Raw genomic sequence first — 23,657 nt, 5'->3', positions numbered from 1 at the left:
GAACAAATGGTGATATCACCCGCTTTTGGAGTCCTGAGTGCAGGCAACACAGGGACAGCTATTGAGAGTGGACCCTGAGTAATTACCAAGGGGGGAAGGGCTCCTTTCTGCTCATGTCTCCATGGCTGTTGATCACTAGCCAGGCCAGCATATACTCATTGCTCACTAGCACTATTTGAAAGTATGCTAAGACATATGTACAACTACAAAGAGATTTGTATGCACATTAATTTACTCATTTCTGGGCCCATATTGCATCATTGTATGCACTCTTCAAAGAGAAAATGCATTTACAGTCAATAAATTTTTCCAAGAATGTTATAATGGAGATTAAAGCATGATCTGGGCAGATCCATCAGGTGGATGGACTTGATCTGGTGGACTGTTTTCATCATTAATGCAATGATCCTACAGTCTAAGAAGAACTGGAAGAGGACAGGAAACCTTAAAGTCTGCTCTATAATTGCTCACATATAACAAATTCCTTTCCTCGTTATCAATACACTGGAAATTGCTCATGAATGACTCCTTAACTATGATAGAACTAAAAGCCGACAGAATTAAGCATGAAACGTTGATTAATGTAATTAAATATAATTTAGTACACTTATACCATGTTATTAACTCTTGCTAATAATGGATAATTTAACAATATCGAGTACAGTATCTTACCATATGGTTATAATGAATTATAAACCATTAATCTGAAGTGTTAATCAAAAGTGCGACACAGAATTCAGCTAATTTTAAATTTGGATTCACAAAGCAGAACCCAGTCATTTGTTAGTTACTTTGTTTGACAGTGAGATATTTTTCTCATCCAAATTATTATTTCATGTTTCTTTACTGAAGTCTTACTAAACCCAATTAAAAGGCCACTTTATTTCTTATTTCTTCCAGGAATAATGGTCACATTTGAGAGAAATTCCAGCTGTATTCCACTATTCTAAGTATAGGAAATATCTACCAAACTTCTCTCTCAAAGTCCTCCAAGGAAGAAACTTTGTAATTAGAACCATTGTGTGTTATTGAATTAGATCACTCTTTAATTAAACAAACTGATATATACCTAGAAAATGATCCTGACTCAATGATGTCAATAACATGGTCTTTAGCCATGAACTGCCATCAGCTGTAGATAAGTCAAAAACACAAATAAACATGATTTTATAAGATACTCTGTATATTGTATTCACCATTAGAAAGTTCATATTTGACCTCACTTACCATACAATGTTACATGACAAAACTTCAGTATTTCCCTATACTTTAAGTAGGAAACATGGTAAATAGATAAATTACTTTTGGGATCAGTGAATTGTAATTTAGTTTTTTAGTCTTCCAGAAAAAAAAAAAAATCAGAGATACACATTTATCCCATATTGTGCTATTGATAGCAAAAAATAAATTAAACCAATCTAAGTACATAAGTACTCGCCTGGCCAATCCTGTAACCAGAACTGGAGAGGGGCACCCCACCCTGGCACCGGGGATTCTGCCCAACCAGGCGGCTTTGCTGAAGGGCCCCACCATATCCATAGCCACCACCTGAAAGATTCCTCTATGATGGGCAGGGGCCTCAGGACCGCATTAATAACAGAACCTTTCAGTTCGTCACTAGAATTCTAATGTCCTCCTTTGTTTATTTGCTGTATAAAGAGGAAGCAAGAAAAACAAGACCTAGTTTAGAGCTTAATTCCAGGTCTGACTCAAGCTTTACGGGGAAACAAAAATATTTGATCCGGTAGTCATTTTTCCGTAGAGACCGTACCGTCTATCTGAGCTACTCTATAAGCAAGGCAGCACTGTTCCCTTATTATATTCAGTCAGAGAGCCAAGCATTCTTCTCAGCCTCCCTAAACTATGCAAATAAATCCCCTAGAGTCCTTCTCCCTAACCCCAATATCTAGATTTATGCCATTTCATGTTATTATGCAAACCTGGACAGTGTGCATCAGGGTCTGTTTTGCTCATTACTTCCCTCAATCTACTAAAGCCCATAACTGGCATATTTTCATAGAACCATAGAAAATCAGGGTTGGAAGGGGCCACAGGAGGACAACTAGTCCAACCCCCTCCTCAAAGCAGGACCAACCCCAACTAAATCATCCCAGCCAGGGCTTTTGTCAAGCCGCAGCTAAACAACCTCAAGAGATGGAGATTCTACCACCTCCCTTGGTAACCGATTCCAGTGCTTCACCACCCTCCTAGTGAAAAACATTTTCCTAATATCCAACCTAAATCTCCTCCACTGCAACTTGAGTCCATTGCTCCTTGTTCTGTCATCTACTACCATTGAGAACAGCCTAGCTCTATCCTCCCTGGAACCCCCTTCCAAATAGTTAAAGGCTGCTATCAAATACCCCCTCATTCTTCTCTTCTGCAGACTAAACACGCCTAGTTCCCTCAGCCTCTCCTCATAAGTCTTGTGCTCCAGCCCCCTAATCATTTTTGTTGCCCTCCGCTGGATTCTCTCCAACTTGTCCACATCCTTTTTGTAGTGTGTGGTCCAAAACTGGACACAATATTCGGCATTGGGGAGGCCGCATTTGGAGTAGAGAGGAATAATCATTTCCCTCGATCTGCTGGCAATACTTCTACCAATGCAGCCCAATATGCCATTAGCCTTCTTGGCAACAAGGGCACACTGTTGACTCATATCCAGCTTCTTGTCCACTGTAACTCCAGGTCATTTTCTGCAGAACTCCTGCCTAGCTTGTCAGTCCCCAGTCTGTAGCTGTGCATGGGATTCTTCCATCCTAAATGCAGGACACCACACTTGTCCTTGTTGAACCTCATCAGATTTCTTTTGGCCCAATCCTCCAATTTGTCTAGATCACTCTATATCCTATCCCTACGCTCAAGCGTATCTACCACTCCTCCCAGATTAGTATCATCTGCAAACTTGCTGAGGGTGCAATCTACCCCATCCTTGAGATCATTAATGAAGATGTTGAACAAAACTAGCCTCATGACCGACCCCATGGCACTCCGCTTGATATCAGTTGCTAACTAGACATCAAGCCCTTGATCACTACACTTTGAGCCTGCCCATCTAGCCACTTCCTATCCACCTTATAGTCCGTTCAGCCAGCCCGTACTTCTTTAACTTGCTGGCAAGAATACTATGGGATACCACATCAAAAGCTTTGCTAAAGTCAAGGAATATCACATTCATCACTTTCCCCACATCCACAGAGCCAGTCATCTCATCATAGAAGGCAATCAGGTTGGTCAGGCATGACTTGCCCTTGGTGAATCCATGCTGACTGTTCCTGATCACCTTCTTCTCCTGCAAGTGCTTCAGAATGGATTTCTTGAGGACCTGCTCCATGATTTTTCCAGGGACTGAGGTGAGACTGACTGGTCTGTAGTTCCCTGAATCCTCCTCCTTCCCTTTTTAAAAAAGTGGGCACTATATTTGCCTTTTTCAAATTGTAATAGCATATTAGATTTGGTACTGCTCTTCTGCCCCCACATTGTTAGGGTTTGTGTGACTTCATTCATTCTTGGACTCTTTTTCTCTTAGACAAAATTTTAAATAATGTCCTGTATGCATGTTAGAATGATTTGAAATTACCATGGGGAAGGACAAATAAAATAACTAGAGGTGTAAAGGAGACCATGAATATTAAGAGAAAAAACAACGAGAGTTCTGTGGCACTTTAAAGACTAACAAATGTAATATTTGCAGGCATAAGCTTTCAAGAGACTTCAGCTCTATTCTTCAGATGCAGTAGAGAGCTGAAGTCTCTCGAAAGCTTATGTCTGCAAATATTACATTTGTTAGTCTTTAAAGTGCCACAGAACTCTTGTTGTTTTTGCTGTATACAGACTAACACAGCTACCCCTCTGGAAATATTAAGAGAGCTGATCTTTGAGTCAAATGCTTCGACTACTTTTACAACAACCTTAAAGAACTTCCTGTTCCATGCTAGTGGTCAAGGGAGCAACATCTTAGAATGAACTTCAATACCAACTTGGAAAGGCATTATTATTAAATATTTATATTGCAGTACCACTTAATCAGGGACATTGTACAAATACATAAGACTACACAGTGTCTGCATCAAAGAGTTTACAGTCTAAATCAAAACATTGTGCAACAGAAGAGCATAACGTGATAAGAGGGAAGGGAAGATGAAATATAAGAACAATAAGATCACCTGTTTATAGAGTTTAGCTTGTAAATAGTCTGAAGAAACAGAATATTCCCAATAATTTGCAATTATATAGTAATTTGGAATAAATACTATACCAGCTTAATCTAACCATCACGGTGTGCTGATTTCTTGCAGACCTAACAGAAGAAGTGGGTCTTGAGGGGCAGCTGGGTAAACTCACATGATGATCCCTTCCTCTTACATTGACTGCCCCATTTATGAATGTGAGAAACATTTCTGAGAGGTGCAGTCACACCAGGCTGCCATTTCTTCCAGTCCCCTTAATTGGAGAATGGGCTTGTCACATTTTCAGCACAAAGCCTTACTGGCACCAGGCCCAGAACATGTCATCTTAACCATTGTTATGTATTTTCCTACACAATAGTGAAGTGACAACATTTTTGCTTATTTTCAGTACACAGAAATCAAAAACAAAAGAAGCAGAAAAGTGGGACTGGATAGCTTCATTTGGGGAACACAAGAATCCTGCGCCAACCACAGACAACACGCAAACTGTTCTCCTTTGATGGTAGTCTGAGATTAGACAATAAATGACTTTGCTGGTGTGAATTTAGGTCTCAGTGGTGTGTACTTCATTATTTACACAGCTTGCAATTTATGGGGCAAAATGAGCTAAGTCCAGATGAACATGAATACTATAATATCTTGTCACTCAGGCAGAAAACAGCTGTCAATTGAGGGATCATTCTGAAGATACTATTATTAATCATTTCTGCATTATAGCAATGTACAGAACAACCAACATCTATCTTCCTTTCTCTCACTTTTAAATTTCTCATACAAACAAACACAGATAAAATTCAACAGGTAATGATTTAATTTGAAAAAGGAGATCATTCAAGAGGTATGTAATAATGGAAGTTGTGTGCTGCACAGAATATGTAAATAAGCCATTGAAAATGCAAGTATCAGACTAATTTCTAATACAATACTTATCAAAAGAAAAGTTGAAATGGGATCAACACATAAAACAGAGTAAATTGAAGTCATGTCCCTCTGAATGCCTGATCCAGTTCAGATTTTTACAAATTAGACTGTGCTGTGCTTTTTAATTTTAATTGCTGGGATAAACATAAGTTAAATGACTTATTATATAATGAATTACCTTCTCTGTGCAGGATGAGCATTGTCAGATGCTTTGACAGTGAGAGCATAGGACCTTCCTACTGACAATACAACTCCTGGAGCGATGGTGATAAGGCCCGTTCGGTCATTAATAATGAAGTCTCCCTGGTCCCCAGCCAGGATTTCGTATATAATCTGCCCGTTTGGCCCTTGGTCTGCATCTATGGCACTGAGCTGCAATTGAAAATCAGAATGTAAATACTCAGGATTCAACCTTCCATTCTATTTTATTTTCTCTCAAAAAGGGATCTTGCTTTGGAGGAGAAAGTTGTCAAAGCAAGAAGAAACACTGCATTTACGGACTAAAAATATTGTATAAAAATGTAATTTAAAATTAGAACATTATGAAACGAGTAAAAGAAAATCTTGCATCAGGAAAAAACCCCAAAACAATCAACCCTGAGTTTACTTAGGGTAGTAAGTAAACTACAAAATCTAAGCAGTAATGAAAGTCTAATTAATACAACATGATGTTTTCTTTATTAATAGGAATTTCTGCCATTGCCATAAAAAAGGAACTCATGTAATTTACAAGAACAGAATAAACCTTTGAATTGGGGTTCTGAAATTTACTCATGGAAAGGTTCCTGATCTCGGTCTTCCTTAAATGTGCATTGAGACAGTGCTGATGCTGCCAAAAATTATAGTAGTCAAGTCTTGCATAAAAACCTCTTCATGTTAGCTTGGGGAACAATGGCATTATTACTTGAGGAGTGTGGCGTGTACCATAGACTAATTAGTTAACCAAGTACAGGTGAAATGATAAAGGTGCACACACATGCATACACTATCAGAGACAGACACACGGTGCACAGGCAATCCAAAACCATTTCTTGCAACTCTGTCTTTTATAATTTTATGGGAGAAATGTCAAGTTCTGATACCCAGGATGTGCAGTTCTGATATTTTATGGACTAGAAATGGGACTTTATGCCATAGGAAATGGCAAATTTCTATCTTTGCAATGAGATACTCTAGAGTAGAAGCAAGAGCTGTTGTGCATTACCAGTATATGATATGCACGCGCACACACATACTATATATATGTCTCTGATAGGAGACATAGGGAATGTTGGGGTTTTTTTTTAACCAAGTGTACTAAGGTGACTTGGAATTACATGTAGATCCTGTATTGAATAGACATTGTTAATATTATCAATGCACTAGATTAACACAACAGACATATATAGAACAAGTAGGCAGTGTTTTAACTTCAGTTGCTTGGGACTCAGAAAGAATGTATTTGTTGAGAACAGATCAAAAAAGCATGCACATTTTAGCATTTCTCCTTCCATATGCAGAATGAACAGATTATTCCATAAAGAGAACAGAAATATCTATACATAAATCCATCATATACATGGTTTACAATTCAGTTCAATGGCTCTGAGCTTCTCCACTATATGAATTGTTCCAGCACCCCTGGGGTGAGGGAAAGGGCTATAACACACAGGCAGAGTGAACAGTGTAATGGCAGCAAATGTCATATTAATTCCTTGATTGGGGGGCGGGGGAGGAAGTGGTAAGGAGAGAGGAGGGACTTGTTAAATGTAAAGTTAAATGAAGGGAGTTTGAACACTGAAGGGAAGAAAAGTGAGGGAAACAGAGCAGAGGGGAGAGAATAAAAAGGGGAAGTGTGGAATGAAACTGAGGCAAAGAGATTGAGGGGAGGGGAAGGAAGAGGGTTGGAGCAAGCAGCAAATCAGCACAGAGCCTACAAACTGCAGTAAAACTGTAGAAAGTTCTCTGAATGTCTGATGGTCCCTAATTTGGCTACTTCTGCAGCTTCTCAATAGCTGCATCTTTGGCTGGTTCCTCTCTGCAGTTTTTCCCCAAACTTGGTAGTGGGTAGGGAGGCACCACCTGGGACCTAGTTTCACACAGTGTTTGCCTGTGTGGGGGCCTCTACAGTTCTCGGTCTGGTGTGTGTGTTGTGCTAGGTACTGGAAACTCCAAATATATAACCTATGAATTCCAGTACCTTTTGATTGATTAATGGTGAATACTTTCTTCCCACGAAACAGGTATTTTGTTGATATAGACAGCTCCTAACAAATTAGTTGATGCAAAATCCTAGAACATGTGTTACTTCTAAATATAGAGCCTGGAAGCAGCCAATACATGCAATGTGGCATATTGAAACCTTTTGGCAGCCAGCCATACAGCATGTGCTGGAAGTAATGTCCATTAGCTCACCTTCCTGGGTGAACAGCAATGAAATGAAAGTGACAAACAACCAATTTCACATCTCCATCACTTGCTGCTCATGTTTGGTGTTGGGCAGCAAAAGGTATGAAGCAGCAATAGGCATCAGTGGCTACCGGAGAAGAACAGCAGGGGATGTGGAAAACTATAAGTATTGACACTATGCAACTCTGACTTCAGCAGTACTCCCCTGCTGGGCTCATTCAGAGAAGCTTGAAAAAGTAATGGCTCCTTTGGAGCTTCCTGCTGGCCCATCTGCCTTCCTGCTCTCACAGCCCCTAATGCAGCCACAGAGTCAGCAAACATGGAGGCAGACTCAGGTAATTGTCTGTGAACCACAAATCCTCTTCTTTGTCCCTGCAACACTCATGTTGGCAGAAGCATACATGGAGGGGGCTTATCAGCGGCCTATCACTCAAATCCTCTCCTGGATTAGAATATAATGTAACCAGTTAATCAACATATTATTACACCACCAGCCCTGGTCATGTCAAAGCAGCTCAGAGAACATTATTCAGAACCTTAGAGCCATCTGCTCCCAAGACCCCTTGTAAAAGGGGAACAAGGAGGAGGAAAACATACACAGAATTCTCCCCCTAGAGTAAGCAGGAAGAGTACAACCAAAGCAATAGTATGGAAGATAATTGTATTTACATATGATTCTAAGCTACTTTGAGTGAATAAAACACTGAGGGATGTAGGTGGTTTTTTCAGAATATTGATAGATTACATAAATAGGCTCAGGAGAATATCAGTTTTAATGTGCAGAGTGATGCACTTAGTTAAAAACAATACCCACGTTCAGTATAGTATAAATGAACTGAATTAATTACTTAATTAATAGGATAAAAGAAAATGATCTGGATGTATTGGTAGATCCAACATTCAAATCATGGGTTCAGGATGCAGCAGGTGACAGAAGATTATTAATGCTGTTGCACACTAATCTAGTTGTCAAGTCAATCCTTTCTTAAGAAGCAACAGTGGATTAAATAAGGTACAGATAGTTATAATTAACTGTACCTAAAGTAAAATGCATTGACCCTGAAATTAAAGTGCATTATTGTCTTCACATACAGTCTAGCAATATAAGCTGCATTTCCAGTGAACAAAGATATGTTAGAAACTTTTTAAAATTAAACTATCATATTCAGCTCATTTAAAGTTTATTTTGAACTATCTTTGTGATACACACGTCATTAAAATAGGCAAAGCTCCTTAGAGCTTTGAGAGGTAGCATGGTATCATACTCAGGTCGAATGTCTGAAATTTTTTAAATAATGAACCTCTTCAATTGTTTTCAAAATAGTGAGCAACTCTTGTTGGAAAGTCATTAAGCGAATCAAAGTGTGACACATTGTCCTTGGAACACACTTCTCTAACTTTGTGCTTTCTTACCGAATTTTGCATAGGATATCCTATAAACTGTGTAGTTTCATACTTGCTCTACATTCCATATGATAATGCCTGTGGTGTTTCAACATAATGCCCTATGATGCTTAGATGAAGACACCACATTAAAATACATCACATAAAATCCACTTTTTATACTCCCTTAGGGTTTTCAGAAGGACCTCCATTAAAAAGCACCAAACTCACTGATGTCACAGCTTTTTATATCTTAAACATCTCTCAAACTGCATATTCCTTTAATCAAACATTCTGCACTTACCCTGTACAATTGTTCATACTCATTAACCTCCAAAAGAAGAGTTACTATAAAACCTTGATGACATAGTTAAAGTGTTACAATAGCCTTCCCCACTGAGCTCCAACAATAAAAACACACAGAAGAAGAAAAATAAATCTCTGCGAAATCTGAGGTCCTAAGCATTTAACTTCATCAGTTTGGGCAGGGCCAGTTGTTACCGTGACAGTATGAAAAGGGAAATCAGTTGAATATGCAAATATATAAATTAATAAGGTTAATTACATCTATAAAAAAGAGGCTTTGAAAATGTAAAGTAATCTGAATAACACTCTGGGGGCAAAAAGATATTTGAAAAGTAGAATTGAAGTCCAAGAACTTCCATAGTGCTTTAGAGTTTTGGAAATTCAAATGGCAGGTGTCTTAAGTTGATAGGGCTTCATAGTTAACATGATTTTGGAAATATTTTAATGTCTAAAATATAAAGAAAAAGTAACAGACAACAGGATTTATTCTACTTCCTCTTGCATGTCCCTTACATGCAGTAATAGTAGTTTTACTACCTTAAAAATGTAAGAAGAGTAATAATTTTGCAATCACATGGTTTACTGCTACTCAACCCAGCAAGAGCTAGTTTTATGGCAGGTAGCCAAAAAACTATAAAAAGAAATATTAACATCAAGTCTTATAAAGTCATATACTTGATAAGTATACAAACTCTGATCAGCCTTAATCACTTGAAGGAAGGAACTGACCTATTTCATTTGACCTGGATCCCTTTTGAAGTGCCAGTTTCAGGGAATTTTTTATGAAGCTAACAAACTATCGATGATCATCGATACTTTTAGTGATCCCACATCTGTCACAAACTAAGTGGTTCAGTCAAGTTGGTCTAAATCTCAAATGCCATACATGATTAGCTCCTGCTGACCTAAACTGAACTCTACAAATATTATCCTCCAAGCTAGTTTGTCTCCCAAACATCCATACTTGGAATGATCGTTCCAGTCAAGCAAATCTGCTTCTCCAAAGTCATATTAAATTAGTACAAATTTATTTTAGCATTATGGGTAATGTTATGGAAATGAATGTAAACAATACAGCTGAGTCATTTGGAGCCATATGCCACTGAGGACTGCCATGATTGGTCTGCCAAAGCTTAGACAGCAGCCAGGCACATTCTTAATTTTTTCTTGGGCTCACCAGTGTGATTGAACCATTGCTTCTGCCAGAAAAAGTGCATCTAATCCAACATATACTCAGTCAAATTACTGATTTGGACTAATCAAGTGTAATACTAATTAGAGCATAACAAATTACTGTTTAAAGTCCTGCTCTTAGATACACAATTTCACTCAACTCCTTCCCATTCCAACCAATCACTTGGAACCATAGATCAAGCTTACATATTACTGAATTTATTGATGCATGCAAGGAAACCTGATTTTACAAAGGTTTCAAGGGGTATGCAATACTTTTTTAAATGAAAAGTGTCAACAATTAGTTTTGGGTTCAATACAAAATTCAGACATGGGACCAGATATGAATTTCGGTTAATGTAGAGGCTCATATACTTCTACTTGTTTAACTGAGCTAAAACATTTGAGATGTGCTCCTGTGACCAAATTCAGTTATCTTGTATCTAACTTCTTATGCTCTCAGTTGTCTGCAACTAACAGCTTAGTTTATAATAATATCTACCTTGTGCTTAGAAACTATTATGCAGGAATGCCAGAGACAGACACACAGGTGTCTGTAAACAAGTACACGCAGAAAATTTTAGGTGCATTATGCCAGGATATTTTATTAAAATTTAGCTCCAAATGCTCACAGAATTCATTGCAAGATGCAAGTTTAAGAAATCAATAGGAACAAAGACATGACACACTGCAAATACAAAAATGTATAATTTACAATATAGGATCAACAAATTTGGTCTTCAAAAAAAAAGATTCTTAACAAATTGTCAGTATTAAGTGTGCACTGGATTGTAATATCCTTCTTTACATATTGTCTGTGTCCTACATGAAAAATGCTGATTGCTTAGAAGATAAGGAGTTCAGTTTTCAAGCATGTGACATTTAAGATGATGGTCAGACCATCCACAAAGAGATGATAGTTTATTTTATTAATTTTGTAAATAAAATTAGCTGCAACAGAACTAACAACACACTTTACAACCATTTATACTGCAGGCAAGAGACAATGCAGATGTTTCCACATGCAGATCTATTAATGCACTACCATTTCTGATCTTCAGCACCATGTCTGGCCATCATGACCATGCATGGCAAGGAGTGTGGTGTTTTTGCGCTATACACATGCAGGAGCTAGGAGAAGACCAAGACCGTTTTTAATTCTGACCTGAGGTAGGATTTATTTAATGTCTCTAGAGGTGAACAACTAATGCACTAATCCACTGCCCTACTTCTCCTTTTTTTTTTTTACCTATAAACATATTTAACTTTTTTGATGACAATATGCAGTATAAAGTCTTCTGAACACGGACATATTCATCAGATAAGAAAACAGGAAGTAATTAAGATAAACTAAAATTCATTACTTTTTTTCATACATTTAAAATACAGTTTCAGAGAAGAAAAGCAGTGTATACTCTTCAAGGGAACCTAAGGAATTATTTTGTAAACAGAATAAAAATACAATACAAAAAATACAATAAAAATCCCTTTTGTAGCTTTCAAAGGCCAAGAAAGAATTTTGCCCCCTAAGGCAAATTTATGCAGAGATCTAGCTGCCCCCCCCCCAAATCTCTCAGCTCTGTCATTTTCTTGGTTATTGTTCTCTGTTCCTTGCTGATTTCTTTCCTGTACATTTACTTCATTTTATTTCCAATTATATGTTATATATAGAAATGAAAGATGTCTAATTACATAATGACATGGTGTGAATCATTTACATGATCTGTTTAAAGTATAATTTTATCACAACTACACACTCCATTTATTAATATGCAACTCATTTAATCATCTGAATTATCATAGACAAACATTACCAAGAGCAATGGTAATGATGGCAAACAGAACAGAAAAATCTACAAGAAAAAAATAAGAAGAAGAATAAAAAGACCCTGAAGTTAACCAGTATACATTTAGGCTATTTAGAGAAACTAAGTGAAAATAATGATCACATATTTCATTGTTTAAAATTATAGATTTATTCAATAGCTAATTTCTCAGTTGTGGAATGCTGTTCAGTTTCTAGAAAAGCAGACAGAATGGACTAAGAAGAAATTTTCAAGATGGATAGGACATTAAATCTATCTCCCACAGCACAAATAATATTTTTTAAAAAAATGTAACTATTCAAAATACCATTCTCAGGAAGAAAATACCCTCAATCCTCCAAAACAGTCTTAAGATCACAATTCTCAGGATGGACTTCCTAAATAAAAGAAATCCTAGGGAATTCTGACTTTGCCTTTCTCCCAACACTACCATACCAGTCTCTATTGAAGAGAGAGTTCTTAATTCTTTGTTTTGAATGATGTGCCCCTCTTCCTATGTGCTCCTTTTCCTGCTTCTATGAAAGTGGCAAGTTCCCGCGCTACAGCGCTCCATTCTTTTCTAGCAATTCTGTAGAAGCTACACTGTAGGGGATCCACAGACAGGTCAGGTTACAATACAGGAGCCAGAATGCACCCTCGACCAAGCCCACCGAGAAAGCCAGCAGAAGTTACTATAACCAGAGACTGTATTCATTTCCAGTGGCTTGCCCACTCCAATTGAATTAAGGGGAATGGAGTAAGGGGCACCAGCAGTGGTACAAAGGTATAGGGCTTCTCCGCTGATGGCCCTGTGATTTTGGTGCATCCCCAGAAATCTATCTAGTTCTTGAGCATGCATCAGGGCTTCTTCCATAGGGGTAGGGAAAAGCCATTAACTACCCCACTCCCCACAGAAGTAAATTTATGAGCTTGTAATTAATCTTTTCTCTCTTATGCAGTTATTCTTGGGTAGTAGAGAACAGCACTCTTCATTTTTTTAAGGATGCAACAGGGTAGTAATATGAAATTCATTCAATTAACTACCCACAAAATAATTATCAGTATTAAAATCAAAATGATTTTCCAACAAAATAACACATTCACAAATAGAAGTGTGCTTTCAAATACTTTCAATTTCAATTTATGGCAGTTATTAAACCAAAAAACCCCCATATTTTTGTGTAGAAACCTCCATTTTTCATTATCTTCTGGATAGTCAATGTCCCATATCCCTGGCTTTGGTGAATTTACACTTGGTGCAGCTTGAGCCACCGCAAACTACACTGGCAGAGGCAATCCTATGAGGACTCCTCCACTGACAGAGAATATGGCAGAGCTGTGTGTGTCAGCAGGAGACAGCAGGAGAGGGAGACAGGGAGACAGCAGGAACTTCCTATGCTGGGAGTCCTTACCACCCTATGCAAGTGGCAAGTTCCACATTTAGGGCTGGTCTGAGATCCCTGTGACACAAAGTGGACTTTAACAAGGCCCAAGTACGCAGCCCAGATTTTACTTGTGTTTGTTTAATCATAATACAACACCATTCTTTTGGCTTTCAAGCTTTAAAAGCAAACTGGCCATTATATGAAAACAATTAAATGAAATTAATACATTGGAGTAGGAATTAGGGTTTCTGTAAAAGGACTAAGAGCTTACAGATTAATCGTTTTATTGATTATCTCTCTAATGCAACCAGGTGACAGAGACACCGTTTGCTTGTGTGTAAACTGCTATTCGATTAGAGGGACTCAGTGAGGTCAGTGCTGCTTTTTCTGACCTATTTTCTCTGACTGCAGTAAGTGGTTTTACAGACTAAACAAATGTGACCTGAGTCATTTTCCTTTTGAATCGAAGCTGATCATCATCTCAAAGGAAGTAAGTGTCTTAAAAACAATTCTAAAGCAATTATGAGGTAGTGCTGTAGAATGAAATGCTTTGTGACATGTACATACAGATGAGAAGATGATTTTTACTGAAATAATTAATACCGAATTCAGTCTTATAAAAAACTGGTTAAAGTTTCTCTTTTTAAAGAAATAATGTTAAACAAAACTAATAGTCCGATTCATCAGAATCACAAGTCTGCCTTATTGGCCCATGAAACCTCCACAGGCCTCCTAGAATCCACATATGTCAATGCTATTCACAATTCCAGAGGAACAATAGTGTCTGCAGAACACTGAATTAAAGACTCCATGTTGGCAGGTGTAAGAGACAAGGTCAACAAGTACCCAAATTTCTTGATACAGAAGTAAGTTACTTTTCAACTGACCAAACTATTATTCATTATTAGATTATAGTAGCTCTCAGAGAGAGGCCCCAATAAGAATCAGAGCTTCATTGCACCGACACTTTACAAACACATTATAAAGACAGTTCCTGCAACAGATGTATGTATTTATTTGAAAGCTATCAGAGCCTGGACTTATCCAGCTCTACCACCCTTACAGCATTATAACATGGTGTGATCTGGAAGTATGCTCACTTTAGATCTGCAGAGAGAGGTAAGGGGAGGAGAAAACGTACCATCAGAACTCCCAGGTTTTGCTTTACTTTATTTTATTTGTAATTCTGGCCAGCTAGAAATCATGCCCAGAATCTACCAGCCCACTCCTTTCCACCCACACTACCTGCAAACAGAATAAATTTACGCTAGACCTAGTTCAGGCATAACTGCTGCTAGCTGCTGCGGGTATGTCTTCACTGCCACAGTGGCAGGCATCAATGCAGCAGCATCGATTGAGCGGGTCTGTGTAGAAAGGCGTAAAGGTGTCAACGGGAGGGTGTCTCCCCTCGATGCAGCGCCATGAAGATGCCGTGCTATGTGAACGTAAGCACGTCAACGGGAGATACGCAAGCTCTGCTATGTAGCTTGCACATCTCCCATCTACTGCCACCACCAGTGTAGACCAGCCCTGAGAGAAACTCACCTGGTTCCAACAAACCCTCGCTAAGTGACTGTGCTCCCTGATTAATTAGAAGAGCCAAATGATCACCATATAAGCCCTGTAGCAACAGCAGCACAGTGTGTGCTCAATTCATTCCATGCTCCCCAAGCTGTGCCATATCTGCTTCCTGTCCAGCCATTGCTGTTCTCCAGCCCTAGTCCACGCCTACTCTATCTCTGAACTCCTGACTCTAACCACTGGCTTGCCTCCTGACCACATCTGCAGCTCTGCCCTTGGATTCTGCTCTGCCCACTAGGTGTCCACTAGCACTGCCTACACCTTGTTGTAGGACAGCTGCCCAACTGTATTTACCATTTACACTTACACCTAACTTTCAATCTTCTTTCCCTGGGTAGCTCCCTGAGTTGAATACCAGAACTGATTTAGTTCTTCTTGCTTTCATCGCAACATAGCTGGAGGCCACAGAGCAGAACGTCAGTGAGAGATGATGAATAACACTCTCAGCAGTAGTACAGTTTTAATCTTTTTCCTCAAAAGCTTTGTTTTAAATGATTCAAAAGCAAAGGATTCTGACACAAACAAGCCACTCAGGACAGTGAACATTCCCAGCTTCTTAGCTAAGAAGCTTACCCTAGGAAGGGAGCACCACTTGCCCTCTATCTTTACATCCCTCCCCTTATACCCAAGTTAACCCCCAGGCCCTGGGGTTTGAGGAGCACCTTTCTCCTCAATGGATCAGCCTCCTAAAGAATTTGCACCTGCAGTGTCCTGAAGTTTGCACAGGTTAGAACAGTGTAGCAAGTACCCCCTAACTTCTGAAAATTTTACTAAGTACCCCAACACTCAGTTTTGCACTGGATTTTATATTTACAGACTAATGTGAGCCATATGTTGGAAGAAGTGCTGAGTATCTAAGGCCGTGATATGACAGATGTCAGATCTAGTGTGGGTAGGGTTACCATCTTTACATCAGGGGTGCACAACTCAAGTATGTACTTGGGCTAGAGGTGATGTTGGCCAAAGCTAGGAGGCTTTGAGCAGCATGCCAATACTGGGGAATATAAAGCGCCATGCCAAATTTTTTTGCCATAGATTTGAGAGGAGAAAGGAGTGAGAGAGAGAGAGACAGGAAAAGAGGGTAACTGGTAAAATCTGGGGCTCTCATAGTTGTCAATTTCACTGACAAGTTTTCTGGGCACTGGGCTTTGCCAGGGAGGGAGGCTGCCACCTGGGCAAGTTGCAGGAGCCTGCTGGGAGCTGTGATTGTGTGGGAAGCGGGGGCTGCTGCCCACCTCCCCCAGAAGCTGTGGGCTGCTGCCTACCTCCCTTTCACTCTGTTTTTCCTCAGGTCCCCCTGCCTGTGTCTCGCGTACCCCCAGGAGTACGCATACCACAGGTTGAGAAACTATAGGTTAGAAGACTGAAAATGGCTGCAGGTGAAGAAGAACTACAACGTGTAAGCCACTCAAAACATCCCATCTCTCTATTTATGAAATATGGTGTTCTAGCAGAAGTTTTAAAAGGACACTGTGGCTGGTCTACTTCATCCCAAATATCATGAAGTCTAACCAATGGCATCCCACAGCACTCTAAAGGCCACACCTTCGTATATAAACCATCTGCTCTTCATAAGTGGTGTTATCAGATTAGATTGGCTTCTGGTAATTGTATCTGAGTCACAGCATACTGAACAAAACACAAAAATAACCGTAAGGGTCTGGGGTATAGACAGTCTGGCCTAGTAGTCACTGCTGGGCTGGTGTCACAAAGACAATGACAACCGTGAAGCGGTAGTCAGCAAGCAGAGATCAGAGTAGATGCTAGAGCCAAGATCAAAAGACAAGAGTTAGGGTCAGACCAGCAGAGTTACCAGGCTGATGGGATCAGAGACGGGAAACCAGAAGGCGATGCAAGACCTGGAGCCGCAGTAAACCAGACATCTATATGGTTGCCCACACAGCTTTCTGGGGCACACTTCAGATTAAATAGTAAGCAGGGCCAATCAGAGGGCTGTAGGGTGCTATCACTGCAGCCCTTTTGGGTGGTACTTTCTGTAACATCTAATCTCCACTGTGCTCCTTGAAAGTGACTCTGCATCACCTCCCAGTGGTCAGACAGGTGCCCTAGGAAATGCAGACCTGGGTTCTAGTCTTCCAGATACCTATGGTAATTAACTCTGTAAAAGCAAGTATCTCTTATAATATGGGAATATCATATCATGAATTATGGAAGCTTTTTGTTTCCCTTAGAACTCACAAGATGATCCTCTTGTACTATAAGAACATTCTCCTGTGATCACATTTTAATGCATATAATAACAAACACAATAAGCACTAAGCTTTTTCACACATTACTTAACTTTCCTCAACTTAATAAATAGTACAATAAAATAATTGTATATACCAAAGCTCATCCTAGTATTGCATTCATAAATACAACTATAGTTTACATTAAACAAAAGGGATGCTTTCTCTATTATGATACCAAAATCTTCTATGTTTTACATTAGTGTGAAATGAAGGCATCAAACAGCATGTAACCAACACTCTATTCCAGTTTTGAACTGCCACATTTAAATAAGGAAAGTGAGACTAAGATTTTTCAAAAGATCCTAAAGAAGTCAGGTGTCTAAATCTTATTGAAATTCAAAGGAAGTTGCATGCCTAATACCATTAAGTTCCTTTGAAATATCCAGTTTGCATCTTTATATTTACATAAACAAGCATTAAACAATCTATTAGGGAAAAACATCAGGAAAAGTATTAAGCAAGTAAAAGAAAATCTGAGAGATGACAATGAATGGAAATATAGCTTTAAAGTTACTTTCTCATTCCAAAATAAAACTTTGGTTACAGCACTGAAAGTAAATCACTTTGCTTGGTTGTTTTCTTAAAGTATCCTTTCAAAAACCCTTAGAACTTCCTGCTCTTATTTTTCACTATCAGCACCAGCAGCAACACTGCTCACAGAAAATCAAAAGAACAAGACAGTAGAGGGAAGAGCACTTTCCTACACTACAGTCTTGCTTTCACTTACTGCTTTCAAAGAAAAGGAATAGCACTCTCTGTCTTTCACAGTGACAGTGTATTAGCATGTTTAAATAAGCTTTGTTCCTTTCCCTTATATGGGATAAGATTTTATCTTTTGACATACATACAATACTAAGTTAGAAAATTGCAATATTAGTCATGGCCAGTTCTCTGAATTTATCCAAGTGGATCCTTTGAAGTATTTTTAACACCTTCCTAATGTGCCAGTATCTAAATTAGGAAACAGACAGAGAATGATTTGCCAAACTTCTAAAGCTTAGCTTTATATTCCATGGTTAGGGGTGAGGTATACCACTACAGATGTCAGCGCTGTCCTTTCACAAAATTATATAGTGTCTTATCATACCTATACATACATGTTTCTTAATAAAGTGATCTGTAATTTGTATTAAATTTGAAAGATATTTAGGACAAATGTTCCTACTGTAGCCCACACATTAGTTGGGTTACAGTTCAGGGCAACTGCACCTGTATGTCCCCTCAGTGGCCAAGCAAAGGCACCCACTTTCAGGATTCCAGCTCCCCAGCTATTGCCTTTCCTGGATAGAGACATATGACCCTGAGCCTTCTGATCAGGTTATTTCTAGGCTGCATACTTCCCTGTCTGTCCTGTGTTATCCCCAGGGTGCCCAAGGAAAACCTGCTTGCTTTCTCTTTAAAGATGGTTAATAAGAATAAGTGTTACAGTTAAAAAGATACCACATAGCACTTCCTACACAAGCCCACTTTATTCTTAAGATAAAAAGCATTAGAGAAAAAATATATTAAAACCAATAAACAAACCTACATGCAGGCCAATAAGATGACCAGAATCCACCTCAACCCTAACCCTAGATTCTGGCAGGAGCAATCCCTTAAACCTCTACCCAAGGGGATTCATTGTGGTTATACATTCATCACCGCTCCAGCTCAGAACAAGCACCCAATCTTATGGGGCATCCGTAGACCCCATCCTTCCAACCCTTCCCAGCAGATTGGGCCTTTTTAACAATGGGGTCCTATCCATTTGCAGATCAGGAAGAAGGCTATGAGCCAGTTTAAAACTAGGCTATTTATACAATAACACTTTCTTTGTCTCTTTGTCCTTCTAGAGTGCAGCTTAAACTAGTATATGCATACCTTTCCAGGGGGTGCCTTCAAAGGGTTCATAAGGGAAATAGTACAATAGCATCCTCCCTCTCTGCTAGAGAATGTATATACAATGCCACAATAGTACAAACACAAACGCATTTTTAATACAATGTACCCCAAAGGCATTAACTTTAATTCAATAAGGTTTAACTTAATCATCAGTCTTTCACAGCTTGTACATACGGTGAGCACACACGGTGAGAACTGAACTCTGCCATGTGGATTAGACAAGAATTTTGCAGACACCACAGTATATTCCTGTTTAACTGAAACCATATTATACAAACACCTTCCTTGTCCCTCAGCATCGGATACCTTCCCTCTGCAGCACGTATCTGATGTTGGGGAAAAAGGAAAGGATTCAGATAACGTGGAAGTTCAGATAACTGAGCACAGACTCCAGGCCAGGACTGAGAGGAGGATGAGCCCCTGGTCACCGGGGAGGCCTTCCTGATGCTGAATGGCTCCTGATGTCTCTATTATCTGAATAAAATCTGTGTCCCCTATGCTATTTGGATAACGGGAGCATACTGTATTTGGTTGTGCTGATGGTCACAGAACAAACCCCACAAAAGACCAGAGAGAAAGGACATCAGAAGTAAGGGCACCAGCGTAAGTTTCAACTACTATGTTGCGCTGGTATGATGCATCTACATTAGGGGCTTGCATTGGTGCACATTTCTCTAATATAGACAGTCCTTAAGTTCCATTCAGTTGGATCTGAACAAACTCATTAAAGGCAACAGGTTTGCAAGAGAATCACTGAAGGCATAATTTTTTTAAAAAAGTATGCTTATGGATGGGTGTTGAACATAGAGGGTGAAATCCTGGACTCATTTGTCCTGTAGAGTCATTATTATGAGCATGAAACAACTCAGCTTGATTCTAAGATCCTAAAGGTAAGTTTGTAGAACTTGCTTGGAGGGGGAAAAAAATCCAGAATTTTAAAAAATTTGTAAACTGAGCATATTTGATACGGAAATCATTAAGGGTGACAATGAACATAGAAACCCAGAAGGCCACTTTTCACACAATCACTTTAGACTAGTCCTGCTCTTTAAGCCTCACAGAACCTTGTGAGATAGATATTTTACAGATGGGAAAAACAATGTACAGAGAAGCCAGACAATTAGCCCACATAACTATAGCAAGGCAATGCAGATCAAGGAACACATTCTTGGAGACTTGACACCTACTCCACTTTTAAACCACATTCCTCCCTCATGAATTCAACTACCAATTATATTTACCAGTGTCTCCATTCTCCATGCTTGTTGATCTCCACTGAGCATCTTTTTGTCTTGCTGTGACTGTTTTAAACTGCAAGTATTTAGAGGCAAAGACCATGAGTAAATCCTGGCCCACAGTCATCAGTTGGAGTTTTGCCATTGCCTTCAATAGGGCCAACACTTCATCCACTGTCTTTACTCACTATTTGAAGTGCTATGTAAAAATGTTAAACAACAAACTATACTTTCTCCTCTTTACTACATTTCTCAGTGTGACATAGTCAATGGCATGGGCTGAAAAATGAATGGCCATTATATACCTCATTCTCATTAACAGGCAAATAGAAATATATTTCTGGATATTTCATAATGCTGGACAAACTGATAAAACTATTTTTCAGCATGTTTCATTTTAATATGCCTATCTACATACAGGTTTTATTTGGGACTATATGTAAGTTTCAACATGTAAGAAAATAGTCACTTTTGTGACAATTCACATCTCATCAGAAGCTGGAAATATCTAAAAAAAAGGCTTAGGAGAATATCGATTTGTGTGAGATTTCTAACTCAAAAGGTTTGATAAAGCATCAGATAAGCAGTCGAACTTTTGGTATACTATTATAAACATACTAAGCTACAAAGCTTTTGAGAGTCACCATTGGTAATTTTTAAAATGGGCTATATAATTATTTAAATGGGGGAAGACACAAACTTCATTTCTGCCTGTTTTCAGTATATTTACAATTTATAACAATTTCAAAATTGCAAATTGCTAGCAAAGGGTTGTTAAACATAGCTAAATAAAAAAGCATGAGGTTACCTTTATAATGCTTTCCCCAGGCCTCATGTCTGTATAAATCTTGACATTGTATGATATGTTGGAGAAAGTTGGCGAGTTATCATTTGCATCAATCACCAGGATATTGACCATAACTGCAGTGCTTTCTTGTACACCATCAGAAGCTGTCATCTTCAAAAGGAAAAAGAATATAGAACAACACCTTAATGGGGTAAAATTAAGACAAATGTCACTAAGAACAAAACGAACCCTTTCAAATAAAACCAGATTGTCTTTTTTTGTTCCTTTTGGCACCTACTAGAAAAGTTTGTATACTTGTTGACTAGACCACTCATATGATGATACAATGGGAACTGAGCTGAAAAGTTGAGAGTCTCTGGGTTAAGCTTAGAAGCAAGAACAATAAGGGTGATGTCATGGGGTGTCCGTTATAGACCACCAGACCAGGAGGACGAGGTAAATGAGGCTTTCTTCAGGCGACTAGGGAAAGTTTCCAGTTCACAGAACCTGGTTCTCATGCGGGACTTCAAATCACCTTGACATCTGCTGCAAGAGATAGAGCAGAACACAGACAATCCAGAAAGTTTTTGGAGAGTGTTGCGGACAACTTCCCGGTGGAAGTTCTGGAGCAACCAACTAGGAGCCGTGCTCCTGTTGACCTGCTGCTCTCAAACAGGGAAGATTTGGTAGGGGGAAGTAGAAGTGGGCAGCAACCTAGGCAGCAGTGACCATGAGATGGTAGAGTTCAGGATCCTGACAAAAAGAAGAAAGGAGAACAGCAGGATATGGACCATGGACTTCAGAAAAGCAGACTGACTCCTTCAGGGAGCTGATGGGCAGGATCCCAAGGAAGGCTAATATGAGGGGGAAAGGAATCCAAGAGAGCTGGCTGTATTTTAAAGAAACCTTATTGGGGGCGCAGGAACAAACCATCCCGATGTGCAGAAAGAATAGCAAATACGGTAGGCGCCCAGTTTGACTTAAAAAAGAAGTCTTTGGTGAGCTTAAACACAAAAAAGAAGCTTACAAGAAGTGAAAGCTTGGTCAGATGACTAGGGAGGATTATAAAAATACTGCTCGAACATGCAGAAATGAAATCAGGAAGGCCAAAGCGCAATTGGAGTTGCAGCTAGCAAGGGACGTGAAAGGGAACAAGAAGGGTTTCTACAGGTGTGTTAGCAACAAGAGGAAGATTAGGGAAAGTGTGGGCCCCTTACAGAAGGAGGGAGCAACCTAGTGACAGAGGATGTGGAGAAAGCTGAGATATTCAATCCCTTTTTTGCCTCTGTCTTCAAAGACAAGGTCAGCTCCCAGACTACTGCACTGGGAAGCACAGAATGGGGAGGAGATGAATATCCCTCAGTGCTGAAGGAACAGGTTCAGGACTATTTAGAAATATTGGACATACACAAGTCCATGGGGCCAGATGCAATGCATCTGAGGGTGCTGAGGGAATTGGCTGATGTGATTTCAGAGCCATTGGCTATTATCTTTGAAAGCTCGTGGCAATTGGGGGAGGTCTCTGATGATTGGAAAAAGGCAAATATAGTGCCCATCTTCAAGAAAGGGAAGAAAGAGGATCTAGGGAACTACAGATCAGTCAGCCTCACTTCAATCCCTGGAAAAATCATGGAGCAGGTCCTCAAGGAATCCATTTTAAAGCACTTGAAAGAGAGGAAGGTGATCAGGAACAATCAACATGGATTCACCAACGGGCAAGTCATGCCTGACCAACCTGATTGCCTTCTATGAAGAGGTGACTGACTCTGTGGATGTGGGGAAAGCAGTGGATACGATATACCTTGACTTTAGCATAGCTTTTGATACAGTCCTCCACTGTATTCTTATCAGCAAGTTAAAGAAGTATGGGTTGGATGTCTAGCTGGCAGCCAGTCACAAGCGGAGTGCCCCAGGGGTCGGTACTAGGGCTGGTTTTGTTCAACATCTTCATTACTGATCTGGAGGATAGGGTAGATTGCAACCTCAGCAAGTCTGCAGATGACACTAAGCTAGGGGGAGTGGTAGATACACTGGAAGATAGGGATAGGCTACAGAATGACCTAGACAAATTGGAGGATTGGGCCAAAATAAATCTGATGAGGTTCAACAAGGATAAGTGCAGAATCCTGCACTTAGGATGGAAGAATCCCATGCACTGATTCAGATTGGGGACCAACAGGCTAGGCATCAGTTCTGCAGAAAAGGACCTGGGGGTTATAGTGGATAAGAAGTTGGATATGAGTCAGCAGTGTGCCCTGATTGCCAAGAAGGCTAATATCATATTGGGCTGCATTGGTAGGAGCATTGCCAGCAGATCGAGGGAAGTGATTATTCCCCTCTATTTGGCATCGGTGAGGATGCATTTGGAGT

The 23,657-nt window shown here is 39.5% G+C and overlaps 1 protein-coding gene across 1 annotated transcript in view; it reads right to left on the bottom strand.

Moving 5' to 3' along the window:
- Positions 1-23,657, bottom strand: part of PCDH15 (protocadherin related 15) — a 714,631-nt gene that overhangs the window by 275,271 nt on the left and 415,703 nt on the right. Inside the window, exons 14-15 of the mRNA XM_067552760.1 lie at positions 21,309-21,458; positions 5,290-5,483 (exon numbers count right to left, since the gene is read on the bottom strand). Of these exons, the coding sequence (XP_067408861.1) occupies positions 5,290-5,483; positions 21,309-21,458 (344 nt within the window). The remainder of the gene's footprint in view (positions 1-5,289; positions 5,484-21,308; positions 21,459-23,657) is intronic.

The sequence above is a fragment of the Emydura macquarii genome, unplaced genomic scaffold, assembly GCF_026122565.2.
Source record: "Emydura macquarii macquarii isolate MOO-44397 ecotype Brisbane River unplaced genomic scaffold, CSIRO-AGI_Emac_v2 contig_1390, whole genome shotgun sequence".
Lineage (NCBI taxonomy): Eukaryota > Metazoa > Chordata > Testudines > Chelidae > Emydura > Emydura macquarii.
This window is presented reverse-complemented; position numbering and strand designations above follow the sequence as displayed.